The sequence below is a fragment of the Chiloscyllium punctatum genome, chromosome 7 (genome assembly GCF_047496795.1).
Source record: "Chiloscyllium punctatum isolate Juve2018m chromosome 7, sChiPun1.3, whole genome shotgun sequence".
Taxonomy (NCBI): Eukaryota; Metazoa; Chordata; class Chondrichthyes; order Orectolobiformes; family Hemiscylliidae; genus Chiloscyllium; species Chiloscyllium punctatum.
The window spans coordinates 74,974,220-74,991,998 of NC_092745.1; the positions used below are offsets into that span (position 1 = coordinate 74,974,220).

The 17,779-nt window shown below is 39.2% G+C and overlaps 2 protein-coding genes across 5 annotated transcripts in view; one reads left to right on the top strand and one right to left on the bottom strand.

Moving 5' to 3' along the window:
• raver2 (ribonucleoprotein, PTB-binding 2) overlaps positions 1-10,485 on the top strand; it is a 95,671-nt gene extending 85,186 nt beyond the window's left edge. For all 4 annotated transcript variants that reach the window (XM_072574055.1, XM_072574058.1, XM_072574056.1 and 1 more), the window contains one exon: positions 3,152-10,485. In XM_072574055.1, the coding sequence (XP_072430156.1) occupies positions 3,152-3,298 (147 nt within the window). In that variant the 3' untranslated portion in view covers positions 3,299-10,485. The remainder of the gene's footprint in view (positions 1-3,151) is intronic.
• Positions 10,486-13,394: 2,909 nt separating this feature from the next.
• The window catches only part of jak1 (Janus kinase 1), a 124,290-nt gene continuing 119,905 nt past the window's right edge, over positions 13,395-17,779 (bottom strand). The window contains exons 21-24 of the mRNA XM_072574060.1: positions 16,989-17,161; positions 15,567-15,684; positions 15,364-15,474; positions 13,395-14,688 (exon numbers count right to left, since the gene is read on the bottom strand). Of these exons, the coding sequence (XP_072430161.1) occupies positions 14,587-14,688; positions 15,364-15,474; positions 15,567-15,684; positions 16,989-17,161 (504 nt within the window). The 3' untranslated portion in view covers positions 13,395-14,586. The remainder of the gene's footprint in view (positions 14,689-15,363; positions 15,475-15,566; positions 15,685-16,988; positions 17,162-17,779) is intronic.

A 17,779-nucleotide genomic window follows, 5' to 3' on the forward strand; every position in this document is an offset into this window, starting at 1 on the left:
CGTGGCAACTGGTAGGATTTAAGCTCAATAAATCTAGAATTGAAATCCAACCTCTGTCAGGGTGAAACTGTAAGTTGTTTTTAAAGAACTACACGATTTATTGGTGAAGAAGATCTGCTATTCATATTTGATTTAGCCTACACTTGTCCCCAGTTCTGCGATAATATAGTTATATGTGGAATCCTAACGTTCCTCTGGAATGGGTTGAGTGTGTGTTGCTGGAAAAGCACATCAGGTTAGGCAGCATCCGAGGAGCAGGAAAATCAATGTTTCTGGCATAAGCCCTTCATCAGGAATGAGGCTGGGAACTTTGGGGGGTGGAGAGATAAATGGGAGGGGGCTGAGGCTAGGGCTAGGGCGAAGGTAGCTGAGAGTGCAATAGGTGGATGGAGGTGGGGATAAAAGTGATAGGTTGGAGAGGAGGGTGGAATGCATCAGTGGGAAGGAAGATGAGGGAGGTGCTGTGCTGGAAGGTTGGAACTGGGGTAAGGTGGGGAGAGGGGAAATGAGGAAACCGGACGCTTTCTCGCAGAGCGCTTTAGGAACATCTGAGACACCCGCACCTATCGACCCCACCACCCTGTGGCCAAACATTTCAACTCCAACTCCACCTCCCACTCAGCTGAGGACATGCAGATCCTGGGCTGCCTCCATTGCCACTCCCTCACCACCTGACGCCTGGAGGAAGGAATGCCTTATCTTCTGCCTTGGGACCCTTCAACCCCAGGGCATCAATGTGGATTTCACCAGTTTCCTCATTTCCCTCACCTTACCCCAGTTCCAACTTTTCAGCTCAGCATCTCCCTCATTACCTGCTCCACCTGTCAATCTTCCTTCCCACCTATCTGTTCCACCCTCCTCTCTGACCTATCACCTTTACCCCAACCTCCATCCACCTATTGCGCTCTCAGCTACCTTATCCCCAGCCCCACCCTCCTCCCATTTATTTCTCCAGCACTGAGGCTCCCAGCCTCATTCCTGATGAAGGGCTCCTGACAGAAATGTCTATTTTCCTGCTTGTCGGATGCTGCCTGACCTGCTGTGCTTTTCCAGCAACACCCACTCAACTCTGATCTCCAGCATCTGAAGACCTCACGAGTAAACCACTCCATTCCAGGACACTTAAGGATGGGCAGCAAGTGCTGACCTGGATTGCATGTACTACTTTTTGAACTGCTCACTGCACCTCCATTCACAAGTTGGTTCTTCTCCCAATTTGTAACTGGTGAGCCTATCAGCAACAAGCCCAAGAGAGATCCAACTATTGTTTGAAGGAACAGCTCCTCACCATCCCCTTTCATTCCATTTATGGGGATGATGTTTCTCTGGTTACCCCATGAGGAAATTTTCCTGAGTGACTTAAGGTCTTTTTGACAATTTTGTTCACAACGTCCATGTGTTTTAAACATCAGTAGGAGTTCAAAGGCAACAGGTAAAATATAGATATATGTAAAATACACATTGATCCTCAGAGAAACCAAAATAAATTGTTTAAAATAGTGTATGGATGAAATTAAAGAAGCAGCTGAAAGTTGATGTTATGGAATACCTGCAGAATGCAGAAGTGTGATGGTGACACTGCACCCCCCCCCCGCCCCCAACCCAACGTCACAAGTCAGCCCTACCAATGCTCCTCCCACCCTGCCCTTCATCAAGCAGTGTACTCTGATCACCAAATCACCCCCACTAACTCTTAGATCCCAGAAAATCTTTCACTGACCCACTCCACACAAACATCACTTGCACTGGTTAGCAACCCTCACCCCATATAACTCTGCTGTCGAAGTGAATTCAGCAAGTTTAAGCATTTTACTTCCTGGACTATGGCTGCTGTTGCTTTTTATTTTTAAAGATGTGGTTTCTGTGACAATTCAATCTAGTGCTGGACTGCTTTTGTTTCGTGGTCTTGCATCAGACGTCCAGTAGGAAAAACAGTAGATTTTGGGGACTGTGCCTGCTTCTGCTGAAACTTTATCTCAAAGCTTCAAGAACACTGGCAACGCTTGCATGCAATTGGGATTTAGTTATTCTTTAATCAAGATGTTTGTCATCTGTTGGGATAGAAAAGGAAGACCAGAGAAAGAGAGAGCACATTCTTCCTTCAAAGCTATTCAGTATTTGACCTGAGTACCCTAATAATACCTTGAGGGTAATCATGCAGTTAAAAGTGCAGCACTTTGTCATTTGTTTGCCAACCATTTGCTGCAGTGAAATGCTGTGGTGGACCATTCCACATTTCAAGAAATAACAGATGCTTTTTCAGCTGAGGATTTGCCTTGCATGATGTGCAGCCTTTGATTACAAGGCAAGTGAGATGATAGATGAGTCAGTTATTTTCCCAGATGACCACTTTTGGTGCCTTGATGTATTTGCTACTTAGAGCACTATGGGGGCTGCACAAGTGTCGTTTGAGATAGTCACTGCCATCAGTCCACTTTATTTTCTCTTGGACCAATGAGCAGTGACCACCATAGTGTATTTACAGAAGAGACACTGATTGTGGATAACAATATTGTATGGTAACAACTTGTTAAGGCAAAATGCTAGGACCTAGTAGACATGTCTGCTCCCACCAAAACCTAGATCAGAAATCCCTTATTTCCATACTGTGACAGCAGTAGAACAGTTGGAGCCGGTGTACGTTAATGTGACTGCAGGATGGTGTGTTGCCTCTCCGCTGATAGGGTCTGTGATGTCACTGGCTGCAGGACATCTTGAAGTAGGAGGAACATTTCTGTCCAGAGTGGAGATCAACTGTACTGATGTTGAGTTAATTCAGTAGAGACCAGAACACACAACTAAAATTTTACTATGTTGTATAGTTCATCTTGCTGGTGAAATGTAGTGTTATGCCATTGGAGAATACTCTAGTTTTCCATTGCAAGAATTAAGTGATTCTGATAGCAATCATGTTTTAAAAGAATTGGAAAATGCTGGAAATATTCAGTGCAGAATCTCTGGAGAAAGAAACAATTTCCTTAACCACAGATGGTGGCCACAACTGCTGAGTATTTCCAACAATTCCTTGTTTTTTAACTTAAAATTACTGTGATGCTAGAAATCTTATGCTATTGTTTAGTACAAACTAATTTCAAAGTACAAATGTTTTTTAAACATGATTTGAGAATAAACTCTTCATATTTTCCTTAAGTCTCCAGTGACTGGTCAGAAACGTGCATCTTCCTACCTCCTGCCTTCCCCTGAAGTGAGTCCAGATGGAGGCTACGTTGGACAGCACTCGCAGGGCCTTGGTGGCCATTATGCTGATTCCTATTACAAAAAAAAGAGGATATTTTGATTTATTGCTGTTATTTTTGCTGCTGTTTTCTCTTGCTTAATGCTGGAACGTATGTTTAAATGTGAAGCTGCCCTTTGTTGATGCATTTTCTGTTTAGAAAATTTATTTTCTTTCAAAAAAAACAAAAGTTTTAATGGTTTCCTTAAGTTTTTATGTTGAAATAGGATTTTTAATCTGATTCCCCCTACTTCCCCCATCATCCCTCCCAGCATCACATTACCATGCATTTTGGTTCGTGCCTGCTACAGGCAGCCTTGACCTCCCATTGTTTTGAAGGCAGCTGCACAATCTGGTTTCAAATTTCTATAGTTATGGCGGAGTGGGACCAGTTTTAACTTCTCTCAATCAGTCTTCATGGAATGTGCAGGAAGAATTATAGAGCTTTTCTGCTTAATCACACTTCAGTGTTTCACATTAGATTGTATTAAGATTTTTGCGAGGAAGGGAAAAGGTCATGGGGAAAAAGATTGAGTCCCCCCCCTCCCCCTGCAAATTATCTTTCTTTTCAATCATTTCACATCTGGTACACCTCTCTAGTTTAGTTATTGAATTGCACTTTTTACAGATTTGTTTGCATCTGTGGAATGTTTTTGATGTATATGGAAATTAGCTTTTTTACCATGGATGAACCACTTGTTCTCTGACTGCACTAACTGACATTTATTTGATGTAGTTGTCCTCATAGTTACACTATGCAGAATGGCCTGCTCCCACTGACCAAAGCAAAGATGTTAGGGTTTTTTGTGTTGCATACATCATATATCACTTAACATTTAAAAATACTTTGTGTTCTTTTTTGGTTGCTTTGAAGGTCCTTGTTTTATTGATGGGATGGTTATACTATGAAATAATTTTTAATGCTGATTCATGTATTTCTGTTTTTGATTTAATATGGTATGTGAATTACGATTTTTGGGGACTGTGGTAGTATAGTCCTAGTTTTCTTTTTAAAAAAAGTTTCTAACTTTTACCAGGGAAAAGCAGGAGTGCATTTCACTACACTTGAATCATAAACTGTGGTTTACCTTTCTGTTTTCTTTTTGAATAGTAAACAAAGTAAACGTCTTAATCACTTTTCTGTTTTTCCTTGTCCTTTTTAGATTTTTTTTTTCTTGATGAATTTTGTGATTTTAGTAGCTTTTAGACTGAAAGCTGGTACTGGCTCAAGATACCCAAGGTATTATCTATAGGGCTGCAACATAAATAGGGCAGTACTCGAGTCCATGATGGTATCATGACTCAGCTTAGATTCTGTGGAGCTTTCGTGAAACACATGTAGTTATATTTAAAGTGCTTTTTGTTACCCACTACCATTCTATTCCAGCTATGGACAGTTAAATCTAATTATACAAGTTAACAATGTGATTTTTAAAGATGTTTGCATTACTACGTTTTCACATCTAATGCCAGAAAAGTAGGGAGGAAATTAGAGAGTTGTGATTTAACACTTAACAATCTATGTATTGTCGGGGCATTTCAAACTGCACTTCGGAGTTTGAGAAGACCGTTCTTCGCTTCGGGATTTAAGTAGGTAAACCTGAGAGATTAGCAGTACGTTCAATGCTTTCTTGTATAAGGTTGAGAACAATCTGGAGGGTACTTTCAATTTCAATTGCAAAATTACAAACTAAGGGCATGAGTAGGCCCTTCATAATTCAATAAGATCGTGACTGACCTCAAATCTACATTTCCACCTATCTCTGATAACCTTTCAACCTCTTTACAAGAACCTACAGGTCTTAAAAATATTCAAGGACTCGCTTTCACCACCTTTTCAGGGAGACAGCATTCCAAAGGCTTGTGGTCCTCTGAGAAAATAGTTTAGCCTAATCTCTTTCAAATAGGCAACTCATAATTTTAGTGTTTAGATTCTTCCATGAGAGGAAAAATCCTTTTCACACCTATCTGTCAATATCTCTAAGGATTTTTGACGATTCAATCAAGTTGCCTTTTAACCTTTATAAACTCTAGCAGATTCAAGCCTGTCCAATATTTCCTTGTAAGATAATTTGTCCATTCTAGTTATTAGTCTAGTAAGCTTTCTCTGAACTCCCCCACCCCATGCATTTACGTCTTTCCTTAGTGACCATTACTGTACATCAGACACAGTCTGACCCAGTGTAAAACAGAAGCATCTCATGTTATTCAATTTGCTTCTCAATACAATTAATCATCTATCCATAAGTTCTTGGCTATCAAATTTGTCTACTCATGCCAACAAGTAGCAACAAGGTTCAACATCCACAGGTATATTGTGTAACTGATTTTTTGACCTATTTTAACGAGTTTTTAATTACATTTTTAATGAGCTGTACACGTTTGAAATTCATCATTCAGAGGAGTTCTTGGAAATGCAACTCTCTCATACGGAGGAATGACTGTCATTCTAGTACCTTTTCTAATTGCTTGCTGGATCTTATGCTAAACTTGTGCAATTCAGGGTCAAGCACACCTAGATGCCTCTGCTTTTTGGAGCTCTGAAATTTCTCACCATTTAGATGTATTTTTTTAATCCTTCTCACCAAAATGAAGATTCATATATTTCCCACGTACTCCATTTGCTACATCTTTGCCCTCTTGTCTTCTCAATATCTTTTTCTAACTTGTGTCCCCTACCTATCATCAGCAAACTTGTCAGCTATACCTTTTGTCCTTTCGTCAAAGATGAACAGTCCACTCATCTGCTAGTGTCACCCTGTGGCACACCATTAAGTGCATCTTGCCAAGCTAAGAGAGACCCATTTACACCTATTGTGCATTCTCCTATCCATGCAAATATATTACCCTTGCACCATGAGTTTTTATTTGATAATGATGTCATTATTTGATTTGTCAGTGACACTGGCAGATGAATGGACTGCTCATGATTTAGTACTCCAATTTCATAGTTGCCATGCACTAGTCTCTGCCTTTTAATCAAGATAAAATAACTCTAGACTAGAGTCCCACCTTAAATTTGAAGAGAATGGTGAAAGTGTATCAAGGAAGAGTAATCTTGTGTCCAGTGGCTAAACGTTCTCTAATAGATTGAATGATCAGTATTTGTGCATTGAATTAAGATCTCTACCAATTCTGTAGAGTAAATTATTGTTGCTGGAGTTCTTGAGACATTTAAAATTTCATAATTGGCTGTGTAACTTTGGTGGACACATTAGCTGATAGATTGCTATCCAAGGTGAGTATTCGATCAGGTAGATCAGGTAGGAGCTGAATTATATTGAGACCTATATTTCAGCTGCTGATATGCTCTGACTTCTGGTATTTGTGCTGATTTCAGGAATTTTGTTGGACTGTAACTTTTAATGCCAAAGGGAGAACAAGCTTGGAGTGATGCAGCTAAGCTTCACAGGAGGTGGTGTAAGATATTTATCCTAATTTGTCTAGCATCCTTCGAAAGGGTATAAAAACTTTCAAAAAGTCTTTCTGGTCACAGTTTCAGCAATATTTGTGGATTAAGGAAAGTGGATACTGTATAACTCTGTCCCACCTTTAAACCTTTTGTAGGCTTTTTAAAAACTGTCATCCTCAGTTCTGTGTTCACTACTTGTCGCTTCCTTAAGTACTCTGTAATAACAGTTAACAACCCAAATAAAATCCAGGCCATTGGTAAATTGCTTCGATTGCAATTTGCACTTTTCAATCTCAATATTTTGCTCAGTGGATTGTTAATGACAATGAGAAGTAGTGATTGCAACCAAGACGGTGACCAATAAGCAAAAGAATGTGGGTGGAAGGTTAATCTGTGGTGGAATTTTATCAGCTAGCCAAACTTGTCACACTTGCAGTGCAGGGAGAGGTGGGAGACCTTGAGATTGAGAGTGCAGTAATTTGCATCGAGGTTATTCATTCAGTAATTGTAACCTCTACTGAGAGTGCATCAGAAATAGAAAGCGAACGCTATTAAGACCAGGGCTGCAGCATCTAAAGGGAGACTAAAAGGGGTGTGAAAGAGGAGAGCACAGAGGCATTGTCCAACAATCTACCATTCGACTCCGCTTCCTGCAAGTGAAGGAGTGCCAGTGTCACTCAACACTGCCTCCCAAAGGGGGATGGTCACTGCTGTATGTTATGGTCGAGGAGCTGAATCCTGAGGAAGTGGTGGAGACCCATTGTTTGTGATGCTGAATTTCATTAAAACAGGATAATTCTAGGGATCGTCTTAAGATTGCTGTTATACCAGTTTGCGAATCATTGTTGAATCTGATGATGACCTGATTCTCATTTCTCACTAATCCAGCAAGGCACAAAGAGTATCTTCCAGATGGTGACCATCAGCTGCCATCAAGGTTCTTGCAGAATAGACACAAACATTGAACAGGTTTCATCCTTTGTTACTGAACGTACAAGTGACCTGTGACTCGTGCCAGTGGTTTTTTCAAGATTCTGGAAAGCTGCCATTGTCATACCAAGACATTCTCAGGTGGCTGATTTTTTTTTTCAAGCTTCCTGGGTACCTTTTGATCCATTACTGGGTGATGAGGGCTATCAACTGAATGCATGACTCCTGTGTGCCAAGTCACAACTTAGAACTGCAGGTATACTTTGTTGCTGGACAATTTGAGCACAGTGCCAATACTTTGATAGATTAAGCATCCATTCCAAGAGTAACCTGAAGCCTCCAAATGATTTGACAGTTATATCTGTAACCTTTCGGGGCACACCTGTCCCTCCCTGTTCATCTGTTGGCATTTGATCATTTTAGACACCGGGTCTAAAGGCAAGTATGTCTAAACATATTTCTGGCAGCCACTAGGTAGTTTGGATGGTTTCTCCATGACAGCCTCCACACTGTCTCTAGAGTGTGTTATTCATGGTTCCGATAGATTTCTTTACTTTGCATGTATAGGTTTGGAAACCCTTTTGAAGTCTTGCCAAATGTTCACACACCTCAAACTGTAGCGTGAGCACCTGTGTCCATTGAAGCCATAGAGATGTTATCGGTCTGAAACTCTGCTTTGCCATCTTCACCACCACCACCACCACCACCCCCACACCCCCCACCAAATGTCCAACAGACCTTTGGGTGCCCATAATTCGTACAATCTCCACAGTAAACTCAGCTCTGAAATGCTCGCTATGATCCTTACTACTTTTGTGCATATACTGTTAATGTCAGTGGGAGAATGCTATTTGTTGCATCCTCAGGTTACAAACAGAGGCCCTGCATCTGGCTGTTGTTGGCCATTACCAAAGAGAGAGTGCATATGTGAGAATGTCAAGAAGGCAATGTGAATTTCAACATTTGCTGAGGCTGAGAGAGATAAGTGGAATATGGGGTATAAAAGCTATTTGCTACTCAAGCCTTCTGTACCATTCAACAAGATGGTGACTGATCAAGTTGTGGTCTTAACTCAATTTTCCTGTTTGCTGTACACAGCTTTTGACACTCTTGCCTATCATTAGTTTAACTCCCCATGAACGAATTCAGTGACCAACCTTCACTGCTGGGGAAGAGAATTCCACAGAAATAAAAGCTCTCCTCATGTTAAATGGGAGAATCTTTTATTCTTGACATTGCCACCTGGTTATATTCAGTCTCCGCAAGCAGAAACATCCGTAATCCATCCAATCAGAACCCCAGGGTTATGTTTCAGTATGATCACTTGGCTTTGGTCTGAACCTCAATGACTATGGGAATCTGTTCAAGCTGTCTTTAAAGCCCTCAGCACAGGAGTGAGTTGAGTAAACCTCCTCTGAACTATTTCTAATGTGATATTCTTTTATTAAACAGACTAAAATTATGCACAATACGCCTTACCACAAGCCCTGTACTATGCAGTAAAATTTCTTTTTGTTGTAATAGATGATACTCAATTTCCATTTCCCTTAGTTGCTGTATTTCAATCTGTGATTCACACACCAGGGTACCCAGATCTTTCTGTATTTGAGCTCTGGAGTCTTTGTTTGTAACTTCTGCTTTTTTGTTCTTGCTGCGAAGTTGGGCAAATTCACATTTCCCACATTATACTCCATTTTCCAATGTTTTGTCCACCCATTTCAGCTATCTGTACCCCTTTTGCAGGTCGTCTACCTTCTCTTGACAATCTGCTTTCCTGCTTGGTATTGACAAATTTAGCAAATTTGATGTGGGTTGTAAATAATTGACACCCTAGCATTGATTCTTGTTGTACCCTACAAGTTGCAGCTTAAAAGATCAATTTATGCCTATTATTTGTTTCCTGTTAGTCTAGGTGAAGGACTGGTGAGCTAATAGATGACCCTATATTAAGTGCTTTATCTCTGTTTCTTCCATTCGCAATATGTTTGTGCTCGTGTTCATGTATTAGGCTAGTTGCTGTCTTGAGTTCTCGCCATCAGTGATCGCATGTCATTCCTCCCAGTGCCAGTGCTACTGTCTCCATTGCTGTGAGGATATTTCCAATTCTTGTTGTCTCATGTGCAACCATTTTGGTAGCAGTGTAACTCTGTTGTGCCAAAGGGCAACTTCCTGAAACGTCTGTTCAGTACTGACGGTGTTGACGTCAGATTCGTGTCCTCCACAGTGTGTTCCATGAAACTGAAGCCTTTCAGAGACATTGGCTCAGGCAAGGCTCACATTGCTACTTTTGGGTCCTGTTGGCCTTGAAAACTGTGGGTCTGCAGTGCTATTTCAGAGAGTCTGGAACCATGTAGCACATTTGCTTCGCTGAAGGGCCTTAGCAAACCAGAATTTTTTTGGCAATTGTAAATATTCTAGTCACCTTTTTATTGGGAGGGTGGTGTGGTAATCCAGATGTGGGTTTGGAAACTGCCATTTGAATTTAGCTTTTAATGCCAGGTCTTTTAAATAATATTCTCATGGCAAACCTGAGATTAGTTAGCAAGCGCAAACCTTTTGATGTGAATATCCATTGGCTTTATCAAAGTCAAGATTTAAAAGTCAGAATAAAGATCAGAATTGCAGACAAACTTGAGTTAATGCAGGAAACTTGAGGCTGCTGCAGCAGAAGCCATGCTTAAAGTGGCTATGGTTTTAAAATTGTTTTGGCAATGTGGCATGAGGTAGGGTTAATGACAAGTGATAAATGTTGGTTATTATTTAGTTACCAGATGTACTGTCAATCTGAGCAACAAGCGGGTGGATTGGTGATGTCTACTAACAAAAACTTATTGGTTTTGTTAGTATTAGATTGAAAGAAACCAGTACAACTTGCACAGGTATAAATAACGCAGAACAAAAATCAAAGTAAAGAATATTGAATTATCATACAAAGCCAAGATCATATTTGAACTGTATCTACTTGTTCAAAATCAAAGCAGAAAACATTTGAGCAGTCAGACATAATGATCGTGAATTTTTAGTTATGAATACTGGATTTTATTTGTGAAATGAGATTCAAGTAAACGTGGATGCAGTCAAGAAACTGGGAAGTTTTGAAAAGGTAAATTTGGATGCTTATTGCTAAATTGCATGAAGTGAACATGAGGTGAGAAGGTCAAACCAATGAAGACAAACTCAAGACTAGTATCTAATGTTCTAGTTCTGTGAAAAATATTTGCAACAGCATCTTGGATCAAGTAATGAAAATACAAACCCTGAAGTTATTGAAGAATAAATCTAAATTGCCTTCACTACTAGCTGTTTTATAGCTGTGCAGCTGAGTAGTTTTTAAAAAAAACCTAGTAACAAAGAAAACTGCCAAAAATTCAGATAAATTGAAATCCCATCACAATAGCTGGCCATTTTAAACAATTAATAGTTATGAAGAAAACTCAGATCCTTTGTGAAAAATCAATGAATTTATAGATGTCCCTTTCAAAGAAATGTCTATATATTTCACCTACTTTTGGTAGGGTGGCTGACAGTGGCCTGCCCTTGAAAATGACCTTGTAAACTACTCAATTGGATAAAAAATTAGATGCAATAGGTAGAGTAAGCTGAACTGCAGGATAGTACGGTGGCTGAGTGGTTAGCACTGCTGCTTCATAGTGCCAGGGACCCAGGTTAAATTTTAGTCTTGGGCAATGATGCACACTTCACATTATCCCATGCCAGTGTGGGTTTCTGTTTTCCAGTTTCTTCCAAAGGTTAGGCAGATTGGCCATGCTAAATTGCCCCTTAATGTGCAGTCTCGGTGGATTAGCCATGGTAAAAATATGAAGTTACAGGGATAGGATGAGATGCTCTTTGTTGGTCGGTGTAGACTTGATGCCATTTTTCTGCACTAGGGATTCTATGAATCACTACAAGCTCTCAACTACCATTGAGAGAGCATGGCTAAAATTGGGAGAGCTGCCCCACAGTCTAGTCAAGGAATAAATTGACTGATGGAGACTTGACACAGTTTAGAGAGCAAACTTTCTCCAAGGTGCAGTGTCACACTACCATCATTGTGAATGTGGATACGTTCAGAACTGAGAATGCCATTCAAATGACATCCATGAGAAATTCTGATCCTGCAACAACAAAATTGTATTCTATCACAACCTTTATGCCAGGGCAACAAGTTCTTTTTCAAAAAGGAGTGTAGGAGAGTATGTCAGGAGTAGTACTAGTTATGTCTAAAGAGGAATTGCCAACCTGGTTACATTACCATGTAGAACAACTTATGCTAAATACTCTCTCCACTAAGCCATGGAACAGAGTTCTAGTATCCTATCACATCCAGTTATAAGGTTCACTAGTCATCCAATTCTGTTCTTCCTGCTGTTCTTAGTCTTCTAGTATTTGATGTTCTTTGTTTTCCCAGAGCTGACAATTTAAATACATTGACTTTTGCAGCAAAATATATAAACATGAGGAATTACGGTTATTAAAAAAATTAAATTTCCTTTCAAATGCTATATAGCCAGAAACTGTTTGGAATGTACCATGTTACTTTAGCACAAAGTGACTTATAAGATTTGAAACCATGTACTTTTTAGTAGAGATTATAACCGTATGCTGATGTTTCTGCTTTAAAATTTGATTTTTGACCATGTCAGAATTTCATGGGTATAATATTGGATTCTATGTATTGGCTTTATTTTGTACACTAAAATAAATTTGTGTCAAGTTACATACTTAATTAAATCACCAATTCTTGCTGCACATATGATCCCCATTTTAATTTGGTATTTTTTAATAAAGATGGCAATATCTTTGCTGGTGAATTCCATCTAATGTTGATGTACATTGCACCTAAGCAACTGCTTTCTGCATGTCTAAATGATTTTGATAAGAGCAAAGTACTATGGCTGCTGGAGATCTGAAATCAAACTGTACTGGAAAAACTTAACAGGGCCAGTTACATTGGTGGACAAAGTAAGTGTCAATGCTTCTGAATAGGCACAATTTTAATGTAGTGGAAGAAAGCTTAGCCAAGCAAACAAATAGATAACCTATTTATTTTATGCCTACCTGCTCAGATGCTACCTGCTGTGCTTTTCCAGCACCACACTTTTTGACTCTGATCTCCAGCATCTGCAGTCCTCACTTTCTGCTGGTGGTTTTGAGTCAATTCAGAAATTATAAATTTGGTTTTTAGCGATTGTTGACATATGAGAATGTCTTTCCTATTCAACAGCTAGGCCTTAAAATTTATCATTATCTTCACAAGGTAAGTGTTGACCAGTCAGGAGGTTTTTATTGGCTGGAATGAGGATATATTCAAACTTTCATCTCAGTCCACCTGAGATGAGATTAGTTTGGCCTTTTGATCATGAGAGCATTTCTCCTCAGCAGTCTCCAATTTTAATTGGACAGCAAACCCACAGGTGGCCTGGTGATACATTACCTCCTAGAATATTCCCATTCAGATTTTTCACTTTCCATCCTGTGAGGTAACCTACTGTATTAGATTGTGGAGAATGCCAACATGAAGCTAGCCACCACCTGTACACATGCAATGCTTTTCCAAAGTCACTTAACATTTTGCATTGAGGTAACTCAGCTCATCTTAAGAAACACTAGAGGTGGTGTTCAAAATCTTCCAGTTCTTTTTACGTAGTTCATAAGGTTAGGTTTGAGGCTCCAACATGATTTTTGCATACGCTAGTTCTCTGCACCACCTAGTGGTGGCATTCAATAAATGCAGCCAGTGAATAAACCAGTCAGAACATCCCATAGTTGGGCAAGGTACCAACCTGACAGTTGCCATAAACAAACACAATAAAATAAGGTCAACCAAGAAGACAGTTTAATGTCTACATTACATTAAAAGACTACAATGCATAAAAGCATTAAGTTTTATATTACAAAAATCAAACCTGAATAGAAAAATTAATGCATTAAAGTTATTTTCTTACTCAAGTGTTGGTTGTCAAATTGAGGGAATGGAAGTGGAGATACATAGTGAAAGACTGCTCGTTATTCCCATGAATTTTGCAGAGCGATTGTGCCAAATAAAAATTTGTAAATATTTTAAAGTTGCTTTTTAAAATTTCTTTAATTAGGTTAAAAACTCATTTGTTAAGGAAACTTGATAACTTTATAACTAACTTCTGTATAACTTTAAAGAGCATAAAAGAAATTTTATACCCCAGCCCTTATGTAATGCTGCTTCACACAGCCAAGAAAATTCCAGGTTATAATGTCTATTAACAGCTGTTGTCTTTTAACAGTGCTTAGTACAACTTATCCAAAATCAGGAAGACAAAATTCTTAATTTTAAAATGTAGCACCCCCTTTTCTCAGGTGAAGGCAGAACTGCATTTATATATTTTGGTTACAAGGCAGATTACCAAATAAGGGCTTCTGACAGTAAATGGCTCTAAGTCTGTATATTTATAAGAGGAAAAAATTTGCAATAAAGACATCGGTGTCTTTATTTGGCATATATACTCAGCAATCTTCGTACCTGAAATGAATCATGCCAGCTGAAAAAATGGCCCAACTGGAGCACTGGATGCTATGTTCCATCTTTCCCAAGATTAAGTGATTCCTCATTTGCAGGAAATCCTTTACGGATCTGCTAAAGTTGAGCTGCACATTTCTGAAGCCTATTCCCTCTAACTCTATGTGTGTTTAAAACAAACAACCTACACCATTTCAGAAAATTATATCCACACATAGGAAAATAAAAATTCAAGCTATTTACAAAATAGTTTTGTTGCTAGAGAAATATAGAAATTTAAACTGCAAACTAAAATATAGTTCGATGACACTTTAATGACTTGAAATTGACTGCACAGAAGGGCATTGCTACATATTAGAATAGTGCCTTCTATAAATTTCCATTTAAAAAATAGAACATTAAACTTCTATCTTATCCTTCTGTATAACTAGACACTTTTTAAAAAGATAAAAGTTTGTCTTGCATTGCGCAAATTCAATATTCTTCCAGCATCCACTGGCTTTTTTTTAAAAATCACATGTTCTGCAGCAATGACTCAAATACATTCGTGAGATTTTTAAAAGTGGTTCTGTTGCTTGGACTGTGTTCCCAACACTTCTTCATATGATAGTAAATCTGAGAAAAAGTAAAACAACAAAGTTAGAAACTGTTTGGGTGGGAACTGAATATCACCTTCCTCCTGTTTCACTGTTTCATCTTCCTAGAGAGCCAATCAAGAACTTAGGCGATAGTTTGGATTAATGTGTTTAATTGTTGGACCATCAGAGATGTGTTTAGTGCCTCAATGGAAAGACAACAAGTCTTAGATATGGCAAGTCACTATTTGAGAAAGATTAAGGGAGTTCTCCTGCTGTGCGCCAGGATTTCTCTTTCAGACAAATTGATCAAACATGTTTTTAGCTTTTTTTTTGTTATTTGCCAACTGGTCATTATTTGGCCAGTGTGTGCACGAGTGTTACACTTAGAGAGCATGGATACAACAGGCCAATCGTTACTAAACATTTGTTTCTCCTCTTTCACCACCAAAAATGATAATTAATTGCAAACAGAGGAGTAGTGTGATCACCAACTTCACAACAAAACTTCGCAACATTTCCACCAAGTTACTGACTGTCTTCTATTAAGCTACACACAATAGGATGTTGCATTTCTGTTAAGTATTATTTGATTTTGCTCAATTGAACGTCCTTGTCCTCCCCCTCCCGCAAATATTGGTACTTAAATATATGAGCTAAAAACAGTTCAGAGTGGAGTATGGCGAGTCAGTAACAAAATATACATTAGTTTTACCTCATCAGGGCAATTAGCTGGACAAGGCAAACGCTTGCCTTCTTCAAGTACCCGAACAAGCCTTGTGACAGTCATCTGACCTTGAGTTGGACCAATCAATTTCAGGAACATCTGAGAAAATGAAAACAATATGCAATGTCAGAGACTCTTATGGACATGGGTAATTCATAAATGGAAATGCTGGTGGACATGTAGTCACTTACATTCATTGGACTATAATCAGACTCGCAGCACGTTAGCAATTCATACAAAGTAACACCAAAGGACCACACATCTGAAGCAATGTAGAACTTGCAATGAATCAAACATTCAGGTGCATACCTACAGAAACAAATCCAAGAATTGTATTTGGTCATTTACATGACAAGGACAGAAGCTTTGACATCCTAAGAGTCTTTAAAAATTAAAAACATAAGTCACCTAAAATGTATCTGTTGCTTTTCAAAGTATGGGGTGTTTGTGCTAGACTATGGAACATTTTTCTTCCACTTTGATCATTAACTGTTAAAAACAGGTGTTTCTAGGTTAGAGTGGTCAGCTACGTTTTGTCTAGTTTCTCCCACTGTCCTTTCTATATCATTGCCCCACTCAAACCGTATTTCTACATTTCTTCTTCCAAATATAGAAGACACAGGAGATGTTTGGCTACAGATGGTCATATGGCTACTTCTTGTACAGCATTCACTGATTGCTCAATACCTCTGTGGCTGAATACCACTAAAGATTAGCTGTTTAGGTATTCCTTTTTCTGCATTTAGGTAATAAGGGTAAGTCACCAGGTTGCTCACTGACATTTTGCCCTTGTTGCATGATACACGTGCACTGCATATTGCTTTATATGAAACAGGATTCTCAGGTGGCTAGACAGGTTTTAAACAGTTTCACATTCTGGTAATCAATGAGAATGGCCTAATTGCTGTTCATGTCACCCTATTGCAGATGGATTAGGGTTAGGGTACAATTGTATGAGAATCCATAAGCAAAGCAAGTGTTTGGCAACATATGGGAAGAACGGAGAGGAAATGAAAATGGGTCTCCTTTGATAAGTACAGGAAGGACTGTGGTTTAGCATGTAGCTTCTGAGCCACAATGAAAAGCTAGTTATTATTTGCAACTTTGACTGGTGGGTGGGGAGCGGGGTGGGGGAGTGATAAGACTTACCCAATCATCTCCAAAAGTACCAGACTCATCTGTTTTCCATACTTAACTGATTAGCAGTTGTGGATGTAGGCACCACCTACCTACTTTAGCAGCCCTGGCCCTTCCCAGTGGATCTGCTAATCTTTGCCAGCTAGAATGCCTCCAATTGATTTTTCAAGATTTGGGAGCCTGCCTTTCAGTCTGAATTGGACATGTCTGTATAAGGCTACTTCCTTCAAAATCACCCTCAGTGTTGGATTGCCAAGACTATTAAGGTCCCAACCTGCATTTCATCCCGATAGCAGGACTGAAACCACTAAACAGGAATTCACGCCCACTTGTGAGGAGAGCAGGCACGACAGTGGAGCCAATTCCATGATTCTTCCCCACTCTCCAAAAGTCTCTATATCCTGCAGAGCATCAAGAAGCATTACGTGTCTATATCTTTCAACTAAGTAGAAAAAGAGACTGGCATCAACTCTCACCAAAATACAGGACTGTCCAAATCATCTTGCACTTTATAATACTCTTTATTTGTCTGGATGGCTTTTGTTAGTCCAAAGTCTCCAATTTTTACCCGGTTTTCATTTTCAACAAGGACATTTCTTGCAGCTAAATCACGATGAACATACTGCCGAGATCCCAGGTACTCCATTCCCTGAAACAATAGTTTGCAATAATTAACATTCTACATAAATACCATCCATTTCAAGTAAGCATGCCTTTGTAAAAGAACTTCTTACATGGCTCTGGTCTGGTCTCCAGATTTCTCACTGTAATGGCAGTCCTAGCCCCACTAGCATTTCTTTAATTTGGTCTCACTTTGAGGTGACAGTCACCTGTGAGTAGACCTTCCTCATTTTTGTTTCTTTTACTTCCCCTTTCTGCTATTATTTGCCACAGGCCTGTCCTCCACATCTTCCCACAACCCTTCAAAATAAATTTATAGTTCTAAAAATCAACTTTTTTCCTTAGTTTATCTTCAAGAAAGTCTGCAGATTTATTTCAGTGTCCCTGCTATTGGCTGAATGATATATAGGGAGTTGCCATGTATAATCTATAGTTGAATGACTGAAAACACGAGGCTGTGACTGCAGATGAACTTGCATATTGACAATTTGTAACTCAATAAACAGGCAGAAGTGAGTCACAACATGCGCACTTAGTGCACAGAAACAGATGATTAAAGGCAACTTTTAAATATGATTTTTGGTTAACAACAATGTTTATTAAAGATCAAAATGCTAGTTCTCTCAAGGTAATTGAGTGTGATAAG